At 38.4% G+C, this 14,384-nt stretch overlaps 2 protein-coding genes across 2 annotated transcripts; one reads left to right on the forward strand and one right to left on the reverse strand.

The window, feature by feature from the left end:
* The first annotated feature begins 823 nt into the window (after positions 1–823).
* On the forward strand, positions 824–9,285 carry LOC103980369 (aspartic proteinase oryzasin-1). The gene is made up of 14 exons (XM_009396752.3): positions 824–941; positions 1,123–1,503; positions 1,589–1,649; positions 2,283–2,377; positions 2,476–2,588; positions 5,016–5,184; positions 5,303–5,342; positions 5,443–5,507; positions 7,444–7,557; positions 7,674–7,738; positions 7,860–8,016; positions 8,092–8,211; positions 8,808–8,896; positions 8,966–9,285. The coding sequence occupies exons 2-14, from the start codon at positions 1,129–1,131 to the stop codon at positions 9,048–9,050; spliced, it is 1,548 nt and encodes a 515-aa protein (XP_009395027.2). The 5' UTR covers positions 824–941; positions 1,123–1,128; the 3' UTR covers positions 9,051–9,285.
* A 3,370-nt stretch (positions 9,286–12,655) lies between these two features.
* LOC135609376 (large ribosomal subunit protein bL31c-like) lies at positions 12,656–13,373 on the reverse strand. Its single transcript, XM_065102573.1, has 2 exons — positions 13,215–13,373; positions 12,656–13,134 (listed from the first exon to the last, which is right to left on the reverse strand). The coding sequence occupies exons 1-2, from the start codon at positions 13,293–13,295 to the stop codon at positions 12,811–12,813; spliced, it is 405 nt and encodes a 134-aa protein (XP_064958645.1). The 5' UTR covers positions 13,296–13,373; the 3' UTR covers positions 12,656–12,810.
* Between the last annotated feature and the right edge of the window lie 1,011 nt (positions 13,374–14,384).

A 14,384-nucleotide genomic window follows, 5' to 3' on the forward strand; every position in this document is an offset into this window, starting at 1 on the left:
GTCGATTTAAATTGATATAGAAGAAAATTTACTTGTCATTCTCGGCAATTCACAAATCCACTGTCTATTTCTCCGACTCACCTCCATCCCATGCCAACCGCAACGCTTCCGCCCTTTGCGGAGCCCATTTCCGTTCGTAGAGTCCTTTGCGGCCTCCCCCATCCCATTCTTTGCTTGTACGACACCCAACTCCTTGTCTCGATAAGCACTCCGAAACGTCCCTTTTGTCTCCCTTCTCTCTGACGTGCGGTGGGACCCAGATATCCTATTATTATTCTTTTGTCTTCTGCAAGTAAGTTAGTCCATGGTACACGCAAACGACACTTAGTACGCATGCCTGCCTGCGTGAGTGACCCCACACGACACCAACTTGGTATAACAGATGGCTGGTCGAACGAGTTTCCTTAGATTTTCGCGTTAAAATATAACCTATTCCATGTCGCATCCCGAACGATGGCCGTTCAGGCCTCGGAAACCGACCACGAGCGTTTCTGAACCGTCGGATCCTGAACGGCAACCGCGTCTCACCATCACGACGGAGCATGAACGTCGTATTGCCGCAGAAAGAGAGTATTGGATCCTTTCCAACTATGGTTCTAAAGGAGAAGTTTTCAATTTCGAGATCCACAGGTTCCACCTGTTGCAACTTTAATTTTAAACCGTACGATCGTATTTCTTGCCGTACAATAATCGGAGAGGATCCGCCACAGATTGTGGTTGGCATCTCATCGGACGTTCGAATCGCTTCAGAGGCGGGATCGAACGGTTGACACGATAAGTACACTATTCCGTCGTCTACGGACTTTTTTTAGACGAAAGACCGGTAGGTCGAATGGAGCTTCGTTGTCTTGAAAGGTTGTTGTGCCATCTTCTGCTTTTAAAACAGGAAACTGCTCCCGTTCTCCCGTCGCCTCCACTCTCGACCTCATTCCCCTTCATCGGTATGTTCGATCTCGGAATCTTTTTGTAATTGTTTCTTTCTAGATTAGTTGAGGGATTTTTGTTCTATGCCGTTTCTTGATCTTGTTTGCACCGCAATCCCGTCGTTCTCTGATATTTTGTTATATTCTCCGATAATGGCCTGGATTGAGGAAGTTTAGGGTTTCGTCATCGTGATCTCAGGTAATCATGGCGACGGCGCGTGGAGGCTTCGCGATTCCTCTCTTGCTATCGGTCCTGGTGCTTCCATTGGTTTTCTCGGCCTCCGCTGCCGCCGATGGCTTGATTCGCATTGGGTTGAGGAAAAAAGCTTTGGATGAGAACAGCCGGCTTGCTGGCCGACTTTTGGAGAAGGAAGGGAAGGCTTTGATGGGGTCAAGGTACGGATTAAGAGGCGGTCTTGAGAGTAATGATGAAGATGCGGACATTATTTCTCTCAAGAACTACATGAACGCGCAGTACTTTGGGGAGATTGGCATTGGTACCCCTGCGCAGAAGTTTACCGTGATTTTTGACACTGGTAGCTCGAACCTGTGGGTTCCTTCTTCAAAATGCTACTTCTCGGTGAGCTTTGTGTCTCTTTGGTTATAAAATTTAATATTATTCAGTTTACGAGATGGCTAATTCATATTCTAACTATGTTTTGTAGATTGCTTGCTATTTCCATTCCAAGTACAAGTCGAGCCAATCAAGCACCTATGAGAAGAATGGTTTGTCTCTGGCATGAAATGCATTATAATTTCTTGTATCGTTGTTCTCTTTGAGTTCCTGTACTCCTTTCTGTGTCTAACATTTGATGTTCGGACGGTTCATGTGTTGCATGAAAGAAATGTAGCATTAAGCTTCTTCAAAAAAATGAATTATGGACATAATTTTAATTGTAGCCACAGTGGCAATCTACTTATGTTGGAGATTTGTTGGATTGCATGTTAAATGTGTAAAGGATTGTCAGGGAGAACCAACTAGTAATCTTTACCATGTGACATGATTCTTGGCTTGAATATTAAAACACACCTTTATTTTCACCATTTGAAAGCAACTCCTGTATTCAAAATATCAAGTTCTTCAACTCTGGTATTTGAATGTATTTATGTTGATATCATGTACTTCATTAGGATGCATCTACAATATCAATCTTCTGTTTTTTGTTTCTTGTATCTTTCTGAAGTTCTTTTTAACTTGCAAAAGACTTTCTTACAAGAAGCATTCACATGAATCACCTAATTGCCCTTTACACCATCAAACTTCCTTGGCAAATCTACCTTAACTTGTTCAAGCTTGTTATATCTTTTGTTATATATTGAAGAAGATATTCTAATTGTACATTTTTTTGTCTTGAGCAGGGAAGACTGCAGAAATCCATTATGGTACTGGATCAATTTCTGGTTTCTTTAGTGGAGATCATGTTGCTCTTGGTGACTTGGTTGTTAAAGATCAGGTCATACATTTTGATAATTTCTTCTACCTCAAACTCTCCTGTTGTAGCCCTTTGTATGTTTTGTGATTTAATTGACTTATAAGAGATAATCCATTCAGGATTTTATTGAAGCCACCAGAGAGCCAGGGGTCACATTCCTCGCTGCAAAATTTGATGGCATACTTGGACTTGGATTTAAGGAAATATCAGTTGGGGATGTTACACCTGTCTGGTACTTGTCTATTGCTTCGTTTTTATTCCCATTCCAAATAATTTCTCATGATAGTTGCTTGTAAAATTGAATAGGTTTTTTTTTATACTTAGAACCATTTAATTGTTGCTGTTTTTGTTTAATAATATGAGCTTTCTGTCTAGATAATTTTGTTGAAATATTGAAATGATACCAAATAATAAAAACAGAAGTGTCAAAAGAGAAAAACCATAACTGTTCAATATTCTTTGATAAAACTTATTGTTGAAGGGCTTGTGTCAATTTTCGCTTAGTTAAAATCATAACTTCTAGAAAATGTGAAAAAGGTACAACTATATTTGCCAAATATCTTTTAGCAAAACTAATTAGTGAATTATCGTGAAACATGTATTATTGTGCAAAAAATATAACTCTGATTTGCAAAGAAGTCTGTTTTGCCCAAACCAGTATCAAAGGGGTGGTACGTACTAGTCTGAGTGTGGATTGGTACGCGGATCACGCCGTTTTGGGTCATCCTGTCCAACCCAATATAAAAACAAAAAAGAATACTTAAAACACCAATTAGGTCTCTTAACTTCAAATACATTAGAGGGAAGAAGATAGCTATATTGCAATAATGAAAAATATCAGACATTAATTATGCCTCTTGGACTTACAAGTTAACTTGGATGAATTGTTTGAGAAAAGCTAACCCCATCGTTCAGTAACTTCCTAATTCTCTTAACTCTCAATATATAAGTCCCAATAGCAAAATAAGTTGCCTAACTTCTGCTCATATTAGGATTATTAGACACAAATTAAGTCCAAACTATACTATAAAGACTCTTCAATATCCACTAAAAGGGTGAGAAAATACATAAAAAGCACCAGTAAGTTTCCATTATGGCCTTGTTTCACCTGTCAATTTTTGCCTCGGACTTATTTATAATTTTGAGGCCACAAAGCCATATATGTGATCCAAGGCCCTCCAGATAATTCGCCTAGCTGTAGGTATTCCTGGAAATGTGAGCTCATGTAGTGGCTGAAACCCACCAAATGTAAGACAAGTCGTTCCAATCTTGTCTGGCACATCTACAATCTGTGCCAAATGATGATAGCAAACATTGATGCCAAGTTTGGATCTGTGAATAGGATCATAACAAGAAGCTCTCCAGAATTGAAAGTGAACAGAATCCACTCTTAAACCTTGGAAGTGACAACCAAACTGCACAGCTATTGGATGTGGTCCAACTTGGGTCTTCAAGGCACCCAACCAATATGAATAAGGCCAGAATGAACCCAATAAATTACAGGCTGATTTGTTGAAGATTGGTGAGGATATGGTTTGTAACAATTTTATGAAGTTCCATAGTGCATTCAAGCTTAGCATATACAGTAGACTGCTTTCTTTGTATGGTTTTGTAACTTATTTAGCAGCCCTTCATTTGTTATCTACATGCTGGACATAGCACCATATAATGTGTATACATGAATCAAGATTTCTTTTAACAATTGGGCATATGATTACTAGAACTATCAGTTGTAGACAATGAATTTGTAATTTCTTTAAGACTATCATCCATGCAAGTTTCCAGAAAAACAACAAAATCTTGTGTTAAAAAACATTCTTTCTGGAAATTTCATTCGATTTAATTTATATAACTAAAACCATGGATTATATTAGTTTCTGAGTGATTGCAAACAATTTTTCTATTTTATCTGCTGGAAAATGTGGTGAATCTGCAAGTTGTTTGCTAGCAAGAACTGATGAAATACTAGATGCATCTGAAAAGATAGCTTGTAGTTATGTTGAACTGTAAAATTTTACAAAAAGGAATTAATTCTTCTTTCTTAACATCTTTAAAATGAGAAATATCAGCCGATCATCTCCAAAGTGAAGGTGCACATTAGTTCAGGTTACTTAACGGTGACAATGGAACATTAAATAAGCATGTGTTTTTACTAGATATGTTGAAGTTGAGGACCTGGTGCTTATATTTTCATAGATGAAATCAAGGTTTGCCGTACCGGACTGTACCGCCTGGTACGGGCGGTACGTACTGGTCCGACAGGCTAGCGGTACGCGGACCGCCCTGTACCGGTCCGCCCGTACCGAGCACTGTAGCACTGCTACAGTGCTCGGTACACCTGAGTGTACCGAGCGGTATACCGTACTATACCGGTACCGAGCCCAGGTCGAAATGCCGGTACGGTACGGCGAACCTTGGATGAAATGCTTTCAAGGAGTCCTTTATGGCATCAACTATGATGCTTTTGAAAGGTTCCTTGTTGAATAATGTTGGGTAGAGTTGAACAATACCTGATTCACTTTGTTTGCTTAATGAATAAATTTGCTCTCTTCCAATTTTGTAATGATAATGTCTTGTTGAACTTCTGTATTCATAGTGTGATTACTGATGAAAGAAGTGTTTAATTTGGTCAACTCAACTAACAAATTCTACCTTGAAGGTATAATTTGGTCAAGCAAGGTCTTATTAAAGAACCTGTTTTCTCATTCTGGTTTAACCGAAATGCTGAGGAAGGGGAAGGAGGTGAAATTGTCTTTGGAGGAGTTGACCCAAATCATTATGAGGGTGATCATGTCTATGTTCCTGTTACACAGAAAGGTTACTGGCAGGTGGGTATTTCTGAATTCTGCTTGTGTTTTCATTAATTGGATACAGATTCATGCACATAGCTTACAGAATTTACTGATTTTACCAACTGATATGTTATTCCTATAATTGTTTTGGCAGTTTAACATGGGAGATGTGCTTATTGGTGATGAATCTACTGGTATTGCAAGTGGACTGGTTTATTCTGTTGTCAGCAGTTATTTTTTTCTCTACCTCTTCTAACCCATGATATATTTTTGTATATTTTATCTGTTTATCAGGTTTTTGTGCTGGTGGTTGTGCGGCAATTGCAGATTCTGGAACATCTTTGATTGCTGGTCCAACGGTATGCTTAGTGTCAACTTTCTGATATTGTGTCCATCCTGGTTTCTGTTATTTGTTCCAAATGTCTTAATGGAAGCATCTATAGCAAACTCATGTGATGACCATCTGCATTGATAGTTTTGAATTCTTCATATGCCTAAAATTTCTCTCTTAATTTATCTTAATGTCCTAAGTTTTTTTTTTGTTGTAAATGGAAATTTTCTAGTCCTCCTATGTTGGTAATTTCTAATAAGACTTCTTGTTATGCTCCCTTTTACCTTTACTGGGTTCAATTTTTATTATGACTTTAAAGTCTGTATATTACATAAATTGTCATTTTTTCATATCTTATCTTGAATGCTGCGGCTGTAGAATCTAAAGTTTCACTTATAAATAGAGATTTGTGGTGGATTTTTTCTAAAATACTCTAAAATATTTGTGGCATAAAAGCTTCTAAAATACTCTGTCATCTTGTGGTCTTAGGATCATTTTCTGAGGTTTGGACAGATTTCAGAAAAGTATTTCAGGGGACACAGCTCAAGATTTTTCCTGAATATACTACATGCTTAAAATAATTTGCATTTGTCAAAACGGTCTGGTTAAGGTGTCCATTGTTCAGCTGTAGTGTGCAATCTAGATGTTGTTATAAATATCACTAGTCAAGGATGCCTTATGTTTAATGTTTTAACAACCAATGTTGTGTTTGAATTTGCTCTCAAAATCTTTGATAGCTTGGTGAACACCAAGTCTGTGGAAATGAATCTACTCTAAGATTGGAAGCTTCATAATTTGTAGAGAAAAAATTACCTGCATTTTCAGTTCCATGGCAGCATTACCTGTAAGCAACCATCATCGACTAATGTATATGTAGCAGGTAATGTGCATAGTCTACTGTTGGGTTATCGTTTGTGATCAGAGATTTCATTTGGTCACTACATTTATAGAAGTCTACTTCTCAGGAAAGAAATCTTCCTGATGTACCTTAAAAATTTGTCCAAGAACATGGAGACAATTTTCCCTGTAACTATAGTGTTTTAGACCACATTCAGAGTGACTTTCTATCTGAGCCTTATTTCCAGATTCTGTTCATATGAGATTTGGTTACATCTCAAATTTCATTAACTTAATGGGTGAACAAAATATACATATAGAATTCATTGTACTCCTAGTAGATGGATAACTTTATTCTGAACCCATAAACTGTCATTGTAGTACTCTTTCCATGCTGAGTTTGTTAAAGTACAATTTGTTTTCTTGCTTTTTCCCCAAGAAATAAGTTGATTAAACTTAAGTCAGCTTAAGTTATTTAAATTAAAGATTAAATCGAAACAGAATTTTGATATTTAGAAGAACCTTTGCCGGTTCTTGATACTGATATTCTCGTTCTTGCTTGATGCGCTGTCTCTCTTAACACTGTATATTTTTTTGGAACTCATAGTGGCTACTTTATTTATGTTGCAATCTATTAATCTTTAGCATTGACTTTTGCATATTAAAATTTTGTATATCCATATATTGGTTATAGTCCACATCTCCAATGGAGATGAAGTGCTTATAGTTCAAAGGCAGAGCAAAATTGTTATGTTATTGACCCCATGATAGTTTCCCTAAAGATAATGCAATAGGCACTTGACACTTGTCCATTTGGTGTTATCTTACTTCTTTTAATAGGGATGAAATAGACCTTTATTTTTTAGCTTTTAATTAAAAAACATTATTCAGGTTGGGAAGCTTTACACTTATTAAGGTTACTTGTGATGTTGGTGTCACAAAGTTTCCTGGCTGTGAATATCTAGTGCTGTGGGCTTGTCAAATCATCACCAAAGTCAAATTTTGTGCAATAAACTTTCAATTCATTCTACCATTGATGATAAAAGTGTGCATTTTGAACCACTGATTATAGAGCAATTTTAAAACAGCTTTGTTGATGACAAAATTTAACTGCATCTTCTTTGCAGACTGTTATTACAGAAATTAATCAAAAAATTGGAGCTTCTGGTGTGGTTTCCCAAGAGTGCAAGGCAGTAGTAGCTCAATATGGGCAACAGATTCTTGCAAAGTTGATGTCACAGGTCTGAAGAAATGGATGAACTTATAGATGCCTTAGACATTTATTTTGTCTATCTTGCACAAATCAATTTGTGAATCAGAAAAAGAACATTCTGTTAATCCTGGTTTATTTTGGCAGACACAACCATCTAAAATTTGCTCTCAGGTTGGTCTGTGTACATTTGATGGAACTCATGGAGTTAGGTGAGCTGTCATTCTTAGACTTTTTTTGTTTAAGCTTGTAAGCTTTTGTGATAATATTTTCTTCTCTTTTGCGATTGTTATTCACATAATTTATGTATTTATTTGTATTCTATTTATGTAGCATTGGCATTGAGAGTGTAATCAATGAGAATGAGGATGCTTCAGCTGGTCTGCATAGTGATGGTATGTGCCATGCTTGTGAGATGGCAGTTGTATGGATGCAGAATCAGCTAAGACTGAACCAGACACAAGAAAGCATATTAAATTACATCAACGAGGTCAGATTATTCTGAACCATTTGCTATTTTCACTTCTTAGTTATTTATTTTACTTGTGTCTTGAACTACCTACAGCTATGTGAGCGACTGCCTAGCCCGATGGGAGAATCATCTGTGGATTGTGCATCTGTAGCTTCCATGCCCAGTGTCTCTTTCACTATCGGTGATAAGACATTTGAGCTTAAACCAGAGCAGGTATGATCCTGTTCTTAGTAATTTTCCAGAATGTTCTTATGAGTTCTGTGTTCCTGTATAATATGATTAAATTCCACTGTTCTCAACTTCGATGTGTATCGTTCGGTACGAGTGGTATGTATCGGTCCAAGAATATACTGGTATGTGGATCACTCTCCATTAGGCGGAATCGATACGAGGTTTGTACCGGGTGGTAACGGTCAAAATTCGATTGTTACCGAGGCATATTGGTTGGTATGTCCCGGTATTTTTGGATCATTACCTCTAGATATTTTTGGAGATTTTTTTAGTTCTTTTTGGATGTATCATCGATATACCCCGATGTACTGTCAGTATACCTCGGTACACCTTGTATCGAACAGGACTTGGTATATCGGTACGAGCCGAAATTGAGAATCTTGATTATAAGGACTGGACTCAGTACCATAATTAATCAGGTGGAATGCATAAATTACAAAATGCAAAGTTACATGTGTAGAATTGGAGTTGTTCTTGTCAGATGCAGAAAAATGTAGAGATAATTTTGCTTTAATGTCTTCATAGACAGCTTTAGTTGACATTGGCAATCGTCTCACCCTAAACGTTGGTGCCTGCAGTACATTCTCAAGGTTGGCCAGGGCACTGCAGCGCAGTGCATCAGCGGGTTCACAGCCTTGGATGTTCCACCACCACGAGGCCCTCTCTGGTGTGTATATTATATCAATTTATGTGGAATCGTGCGTGCAACGTCTTCTGACATGTAAAATTGCTGCAGGATACTGGGAGATGTCTTCATGGGAGTTTATCATACCGTATTCGACTATGGCAATCTGAGAGTTGGCTTCGCACCAGCAGCATAGGCAAAAAAAATAAAAGGATAAACTCCGTTCCCGAAGACTGATTATGTTTGATATGGTCTACGTACATAAAGCTGTACCCCTCCCTATTCACTATTTCATTGTAATAACTTATCTTCTTTGGCACTGGAAGTGGTGTTTTACTCTGGCACTGGAGTGACCGAATGGAGACCGTCGATGCTTTGGTACAACAGCTCCCACTTGCAGACTTAATGTACATGGTCCCTTTTTTTCTCTATGGTTTGGGTGTTATGGATTACGCTTAATCCAACTTCTGACGCAGGATTTTTCTGATGATTTGCTTTTCCTCGCTCTTGCACTAGAGGCAATTTCTTAGTTCCCTCTAGGCAACCTTACCGAAGAACAAGCGCAAGGCAAATGCAAAAACTTGAATGGATCACGATCGACTCCGACAGTTATATTATTAAACTTGAGGCAAGTGAGATCAACTAAAGCACAACCTATTTATTATATGTGGGTGGAGCAGGAAGTATAGTGATCATCACCACCAAATATGGTTGGACTTTGGATAAAACCTTTTTATAACAATATATTGGGGTTCATATACTATTTGTTGGATAGTCTTCAGAGGATGCTTGGATAAAAATTGTTCATCTGAGCAACAATTCAGAACACTTGATGACTCCCCCTTACTCTCAGCAAGTATTAAGGTACACTGAAGTAAGTCGGTGGCAAGAATCCGTAGATACTTTTGTCAGTTGCCAAGTCGCTTAGCTTAAGATGTCTCAACCTTGAGATCCAACAACTTTCCACATATTTCTTCCACCTTCAAAATTATTTTGAAGATCATAAAGCTGGGATGGATCCATAACCTTCAAATTTTATCAATTTTAAAACTAGTTTACTACAAAAAAAAAAAAGCTTCAGATGCTTTGCTTTGCTTCCCGAGTCTATCACCACTTGGCATCCCGCAACAATGTTAAGATATAGAAATAGGTTGTTGCTATGATATAGATTAAGGTATACCTCAAATTTACACTCATTTATATACATTCGAATCTATATAAATATCTAGTGCACAGTAGTTGGCTGAACTGTACTTGAAATCCTCATAACCGTTCCAGAAAATTAAAGACCAAAGACCTACCTACGGTCGATATATCCGAGCTGTTCTCGTTTAAATATTTATCAGAGATCATAGTTCGATGGACTATATATATATATATATATGACTGATGTCTTCTTATTCTGAAATAAACTCCCAAATAGCAGCATTTGAGGTGTGGAGAAACTGAAACTGAAACACTAAAACGAGCATAATCGACCGGTGCATTGGTGTATGTATACATACAATTTGATTTGATAGGCTTGAATGGTAAGAGTAGAGTGGATGACAAGAGGTATAATTCAGTATGCAACCTGGAAAGCACCTAATCTCTTGAGATATCTAATATTTAGGTTGAAGATGCATACCTGTGGCTGAATACTCTGTACCTTGCGAAGTTGCATAATTCTGCTTTGTACTACCACACATGCACATTGTTTAAACAGCTGTTGGTACCTATTTATCATGTCAACTAAATATTTGTTTGTCTGAGATTTACTCATAGTCACTTTCATGATACCTGGATATAAATCCTGGTCCATTACCATTTGGTCAACCTATTGACCTTTTACTCTGGTATCCATCCTGTACTTGGTTGAGAATACCTTTGATATGATTGCCCAACACCTGCTCCCAAGGATCAAAAATATATAGTACCATACCTGTATCAAACCTTTCCATTCTGACATTGACCTTTAATTGAACCATTAAATACTGAACATTACAGTTGACTTTTATTTTGGCATGATTGTTTTCGAAGTTTTTCTATTTTCTTTTTCTTCACAAAATAACCCTGCAATGTTTGGCCGTAAATGATTTCTTGAATGAAATATACACCCTCAATCCCTATATCCAACAGACCTTCGGATGTCCATAATAGCACAGTAGCTAAGAGATCATAAGTATGTAACTCACAGATTAGCTAAATGAAAAAACAAAAAACAAAAAACAAAAAAAACTATATGCTTTAAAACTGTAACGGCAGAGGGGTTCATTTGTGTATTTTTCGTATTGTATGGAAAAGATCTAACGGGTACCTACCAAGTGTTTAGAAATATGTCTGAACCCTACCGAGCACAAGATTCATGCTGATAGCAGTATGTATGCAAATCTTCTCTGGAGTTCATGAATTAATTAGAATCAACAATCAACTAAAAAACTACGGGCACATGAAAACATTACTAAGAACTTGCAACAATAAAGTTCTAACCTGAGACTTACGGCAAAGCACTAGAACTTAGGTATCGGAAGTCGGCAACTGCTCAAGTTTTGCTTAGATAATGAGAACTTGCACTTTTTCGCTTACCTATCTATCATCATCTTGACTCATATGTCAACGAAAAAACAAACCGTTCTATGTTTTTTCTAACAACATTACCCAGTCACAGTTTCCATGTCATTAAAAAGAAGAGTGATTTATTTTTCATTTTCATTTTTGTGTATGTAGGATGGGGAAAAGTGGGACGATGCAGCAAGGTTGCCTCATGCTGAGTTTTGGTGGACATGTAAGTTCTGTGATCAATCTGTTAAGAGGTGGCATCAATATGAAATACCTACAGAAACAGGCAAAGACATACCACACATCTTACTTTCCTTAAAAATGACAACATGAATCGAAGAATCGAGGTTGGCTAGATATTCTGTTAAGAAGGTGCTTATACGAAAAGGACCAAACTATATAGGTTTTATGCCAACAAAATTTTACAACCTGGAAGAGGAGAAACCCCCATGTTTTTTTCTCAACAATATAAGACTATCAAAAAACAAAAATTCCATCTGAAAAAAAATGTGAGCCATTTGATAGTACATCGACTAATTTTAAGAAAGCAAACAAGAAGAGACTAATATGAGAAGATCAAATAATGCTTTGCCCAACACATCCAGTGTTAGGGTTTTGAACATCATTCTGCCAAACAATCATCAAGAGATAAGATATTAACATTCAGGCTTACAGGGTAATGGAAGCCATTACATGTTAATCAAGAGATATTAACCAAGAAAAAAGGAAATTAAAAATTTATTCTAATTAAGCCAAGCATACATCAAGATCAAGATAGAATCACCAGTGTCTTAAGCTTATCTCTATGAGATGAGTGCTAGTAGTTTTTACCTTTTCTTCCCCCCCCACCCCCCCCCCCCTCGTCTCAGAACAGGCTTATCACTGAACTCTTAACATACTACCAACTTTTGGATTGATTTAATTGCCTACAAACTGAAGACAAAAACGATATATAACATGCAGCATTCGATCTTAAACCCAAATTGTAGCCAATCATGTCTGCTACCCCATGGAGGATCACCATAACTGATGGGATTACTTGAATTCTAAGAGGAATGCTTAGACAGACTACAACGAAGTTTGCAAGCAATAGATGTGCATAACAACATGAGATACACAACAACTGACATCTAACAAAAAGAATTAAGCAAGTCAATTGCGCATGTACCGGCACCGAGATCAATCACAAGAACAGACCATTATGAGACCATCGAGCTCCCGCAAGCCTGACACACATCAAAGTCAGGGTTTTGGATGCAAATCTCGAAAGAAGTTCCACCTTTGTGAACCAAACAGCCATCAAGAGATATTAGCATTCAGGCATATGTCCGTCGAGAGATGTCGACAAGCCATTCTAATTAAGCCAAACCAGCATAAAGAACAAGAAGAAGAGACAACAACTGGGTCGATAGGGATTACTACTTCTTGCCCTTGCCCTTGGCAGAGCCCTTCTTCCTCTGAGGGAGGACGATCTCGCCGTGCTTGAGGACGGGGATCTCCATGAGGGAGGAGAGCTCGCCGTACTTCTTGCGGAACTTCTCCACCTGGTCGTCCTCCACCGCCAGGGCGGAGCGGCTACCCAGGTAGAAGGGGTGGTTCCCGGACCACACGTCCACCGCGTACTCCTTCCGCGTGCCCCCCGTCGTCATCACCAGTTCCCCGTTGCAGTACACCTTCGCGTCCTCGTAGAACTCCGGGTGCACCCCGCCCTGCTTCCGGCACACCCATCTCCCTCCGCCAACCTAAGCAAACGACAGCAGTCATCACCCTATGGGATTGCCACGGCCCATGAACCAATCCACCAATTCAAGAAGATGTTTACCTGGGCGGGAAGTGGGAGCTTGGCGGAGGAGGGCTTCATGGAGACGGTGGGGAGGAAGGGGGTGTTGAGAGAGAGCGCCATCGCCTCGGCGGCTTCGGCTTGCTTGCCTCCTCCGGTCGGTGTGTGGGTTTGAGGCCGAGGTGTTCGATCAAGCACCAGGAGAGTTTTATCCCCCTTGTTTGTGGCTGTCGTGGTGCGCCTTGTAGTGAGGGGTGTGTTCATGGGCCGAGGACGAGCCCATTTGATGGGTATGTGGATATGATAGAAGACGATTCGAGCTCGTTGTTGGGTCCAACGGCGATGGCGTGTGAGACACCCCAAATGATGGACGATCGTGATGTGGCGATTGGATCCGTTTGATTCTTGGACGAATTCGGAGCTAATCCAAAGTCAACCTTATTCTCGAGTTAAATGTAAGTTTCAAGCTATTACTGAGCCACGATGTCACGGTAAAGATTACTTCTTATTCTATTAAATGATCATTGCTAAGGTAGTTATTGATCGTCAAATGTGTCAAACCAACCGTTTTAATCCAATTCAATCGCAAGATCAATGGCAGGGTGGTAGATGGATTTGGCTGAACTTAGTATAGGTTTATTTTAACTTATGTGATTGATCATACACTTATAGTTTTCTCATGTTTAAGATAATTCTTATATTTTTAGAAACAAAACATATAAGTCATTTTCGTCAAATCTGAATTAACAAACATTATGACATACTAACTTACAATAAATTATTAATATAATGATATATATAATTTAGAGTTAAGATTTATTTTAACCCGATGGTTTTGATCATTGATCTCTTAAGCCCTTATGGTTTACTCGTATTTAAGGTAACTTATACATTTTAAAAAATGTAACATATAAGTCCTTTATGTCAAGTCTAAGTTAACAGATGTTAGAGTCTGCTCACGTGACATGCTGACTTATAATAAACTATTAATATAATGATATATGTAATTTAAGTTTTTTTTTTAAATTGAGATCTTAATCAATAGCGGGAGGAGACGTTGTTATGAAAGCGACCGCCAACAACAGCACCGAGCCACTGTTGCCTAGCAAGGCATCGTACGCACACAACCTCTCCCATATTGACGATGAGCTCAAGAGTTTTTGGTCTTGCCTTAGTGGATGTGCGTCGACCTATTCGATACTAGGCATGCAT

This window comes from Musa acuminata, chromosome BXJ2-4 (assembly GCF_036884655.1).
Source record: "Musa acuminata AAA Group cultivar baxijiao chromosome BXJ2-4, Cavendish_Baxijiao_AAA, whole genome shotgun sequence".
In the NCBI taxonomy this organism is placed as follows: Eukaryota; Viridiplantae; Streptophyta; class Magnoliopsida; order Zingiberales; family Musaceae; genus Musa; species Musa acuminata.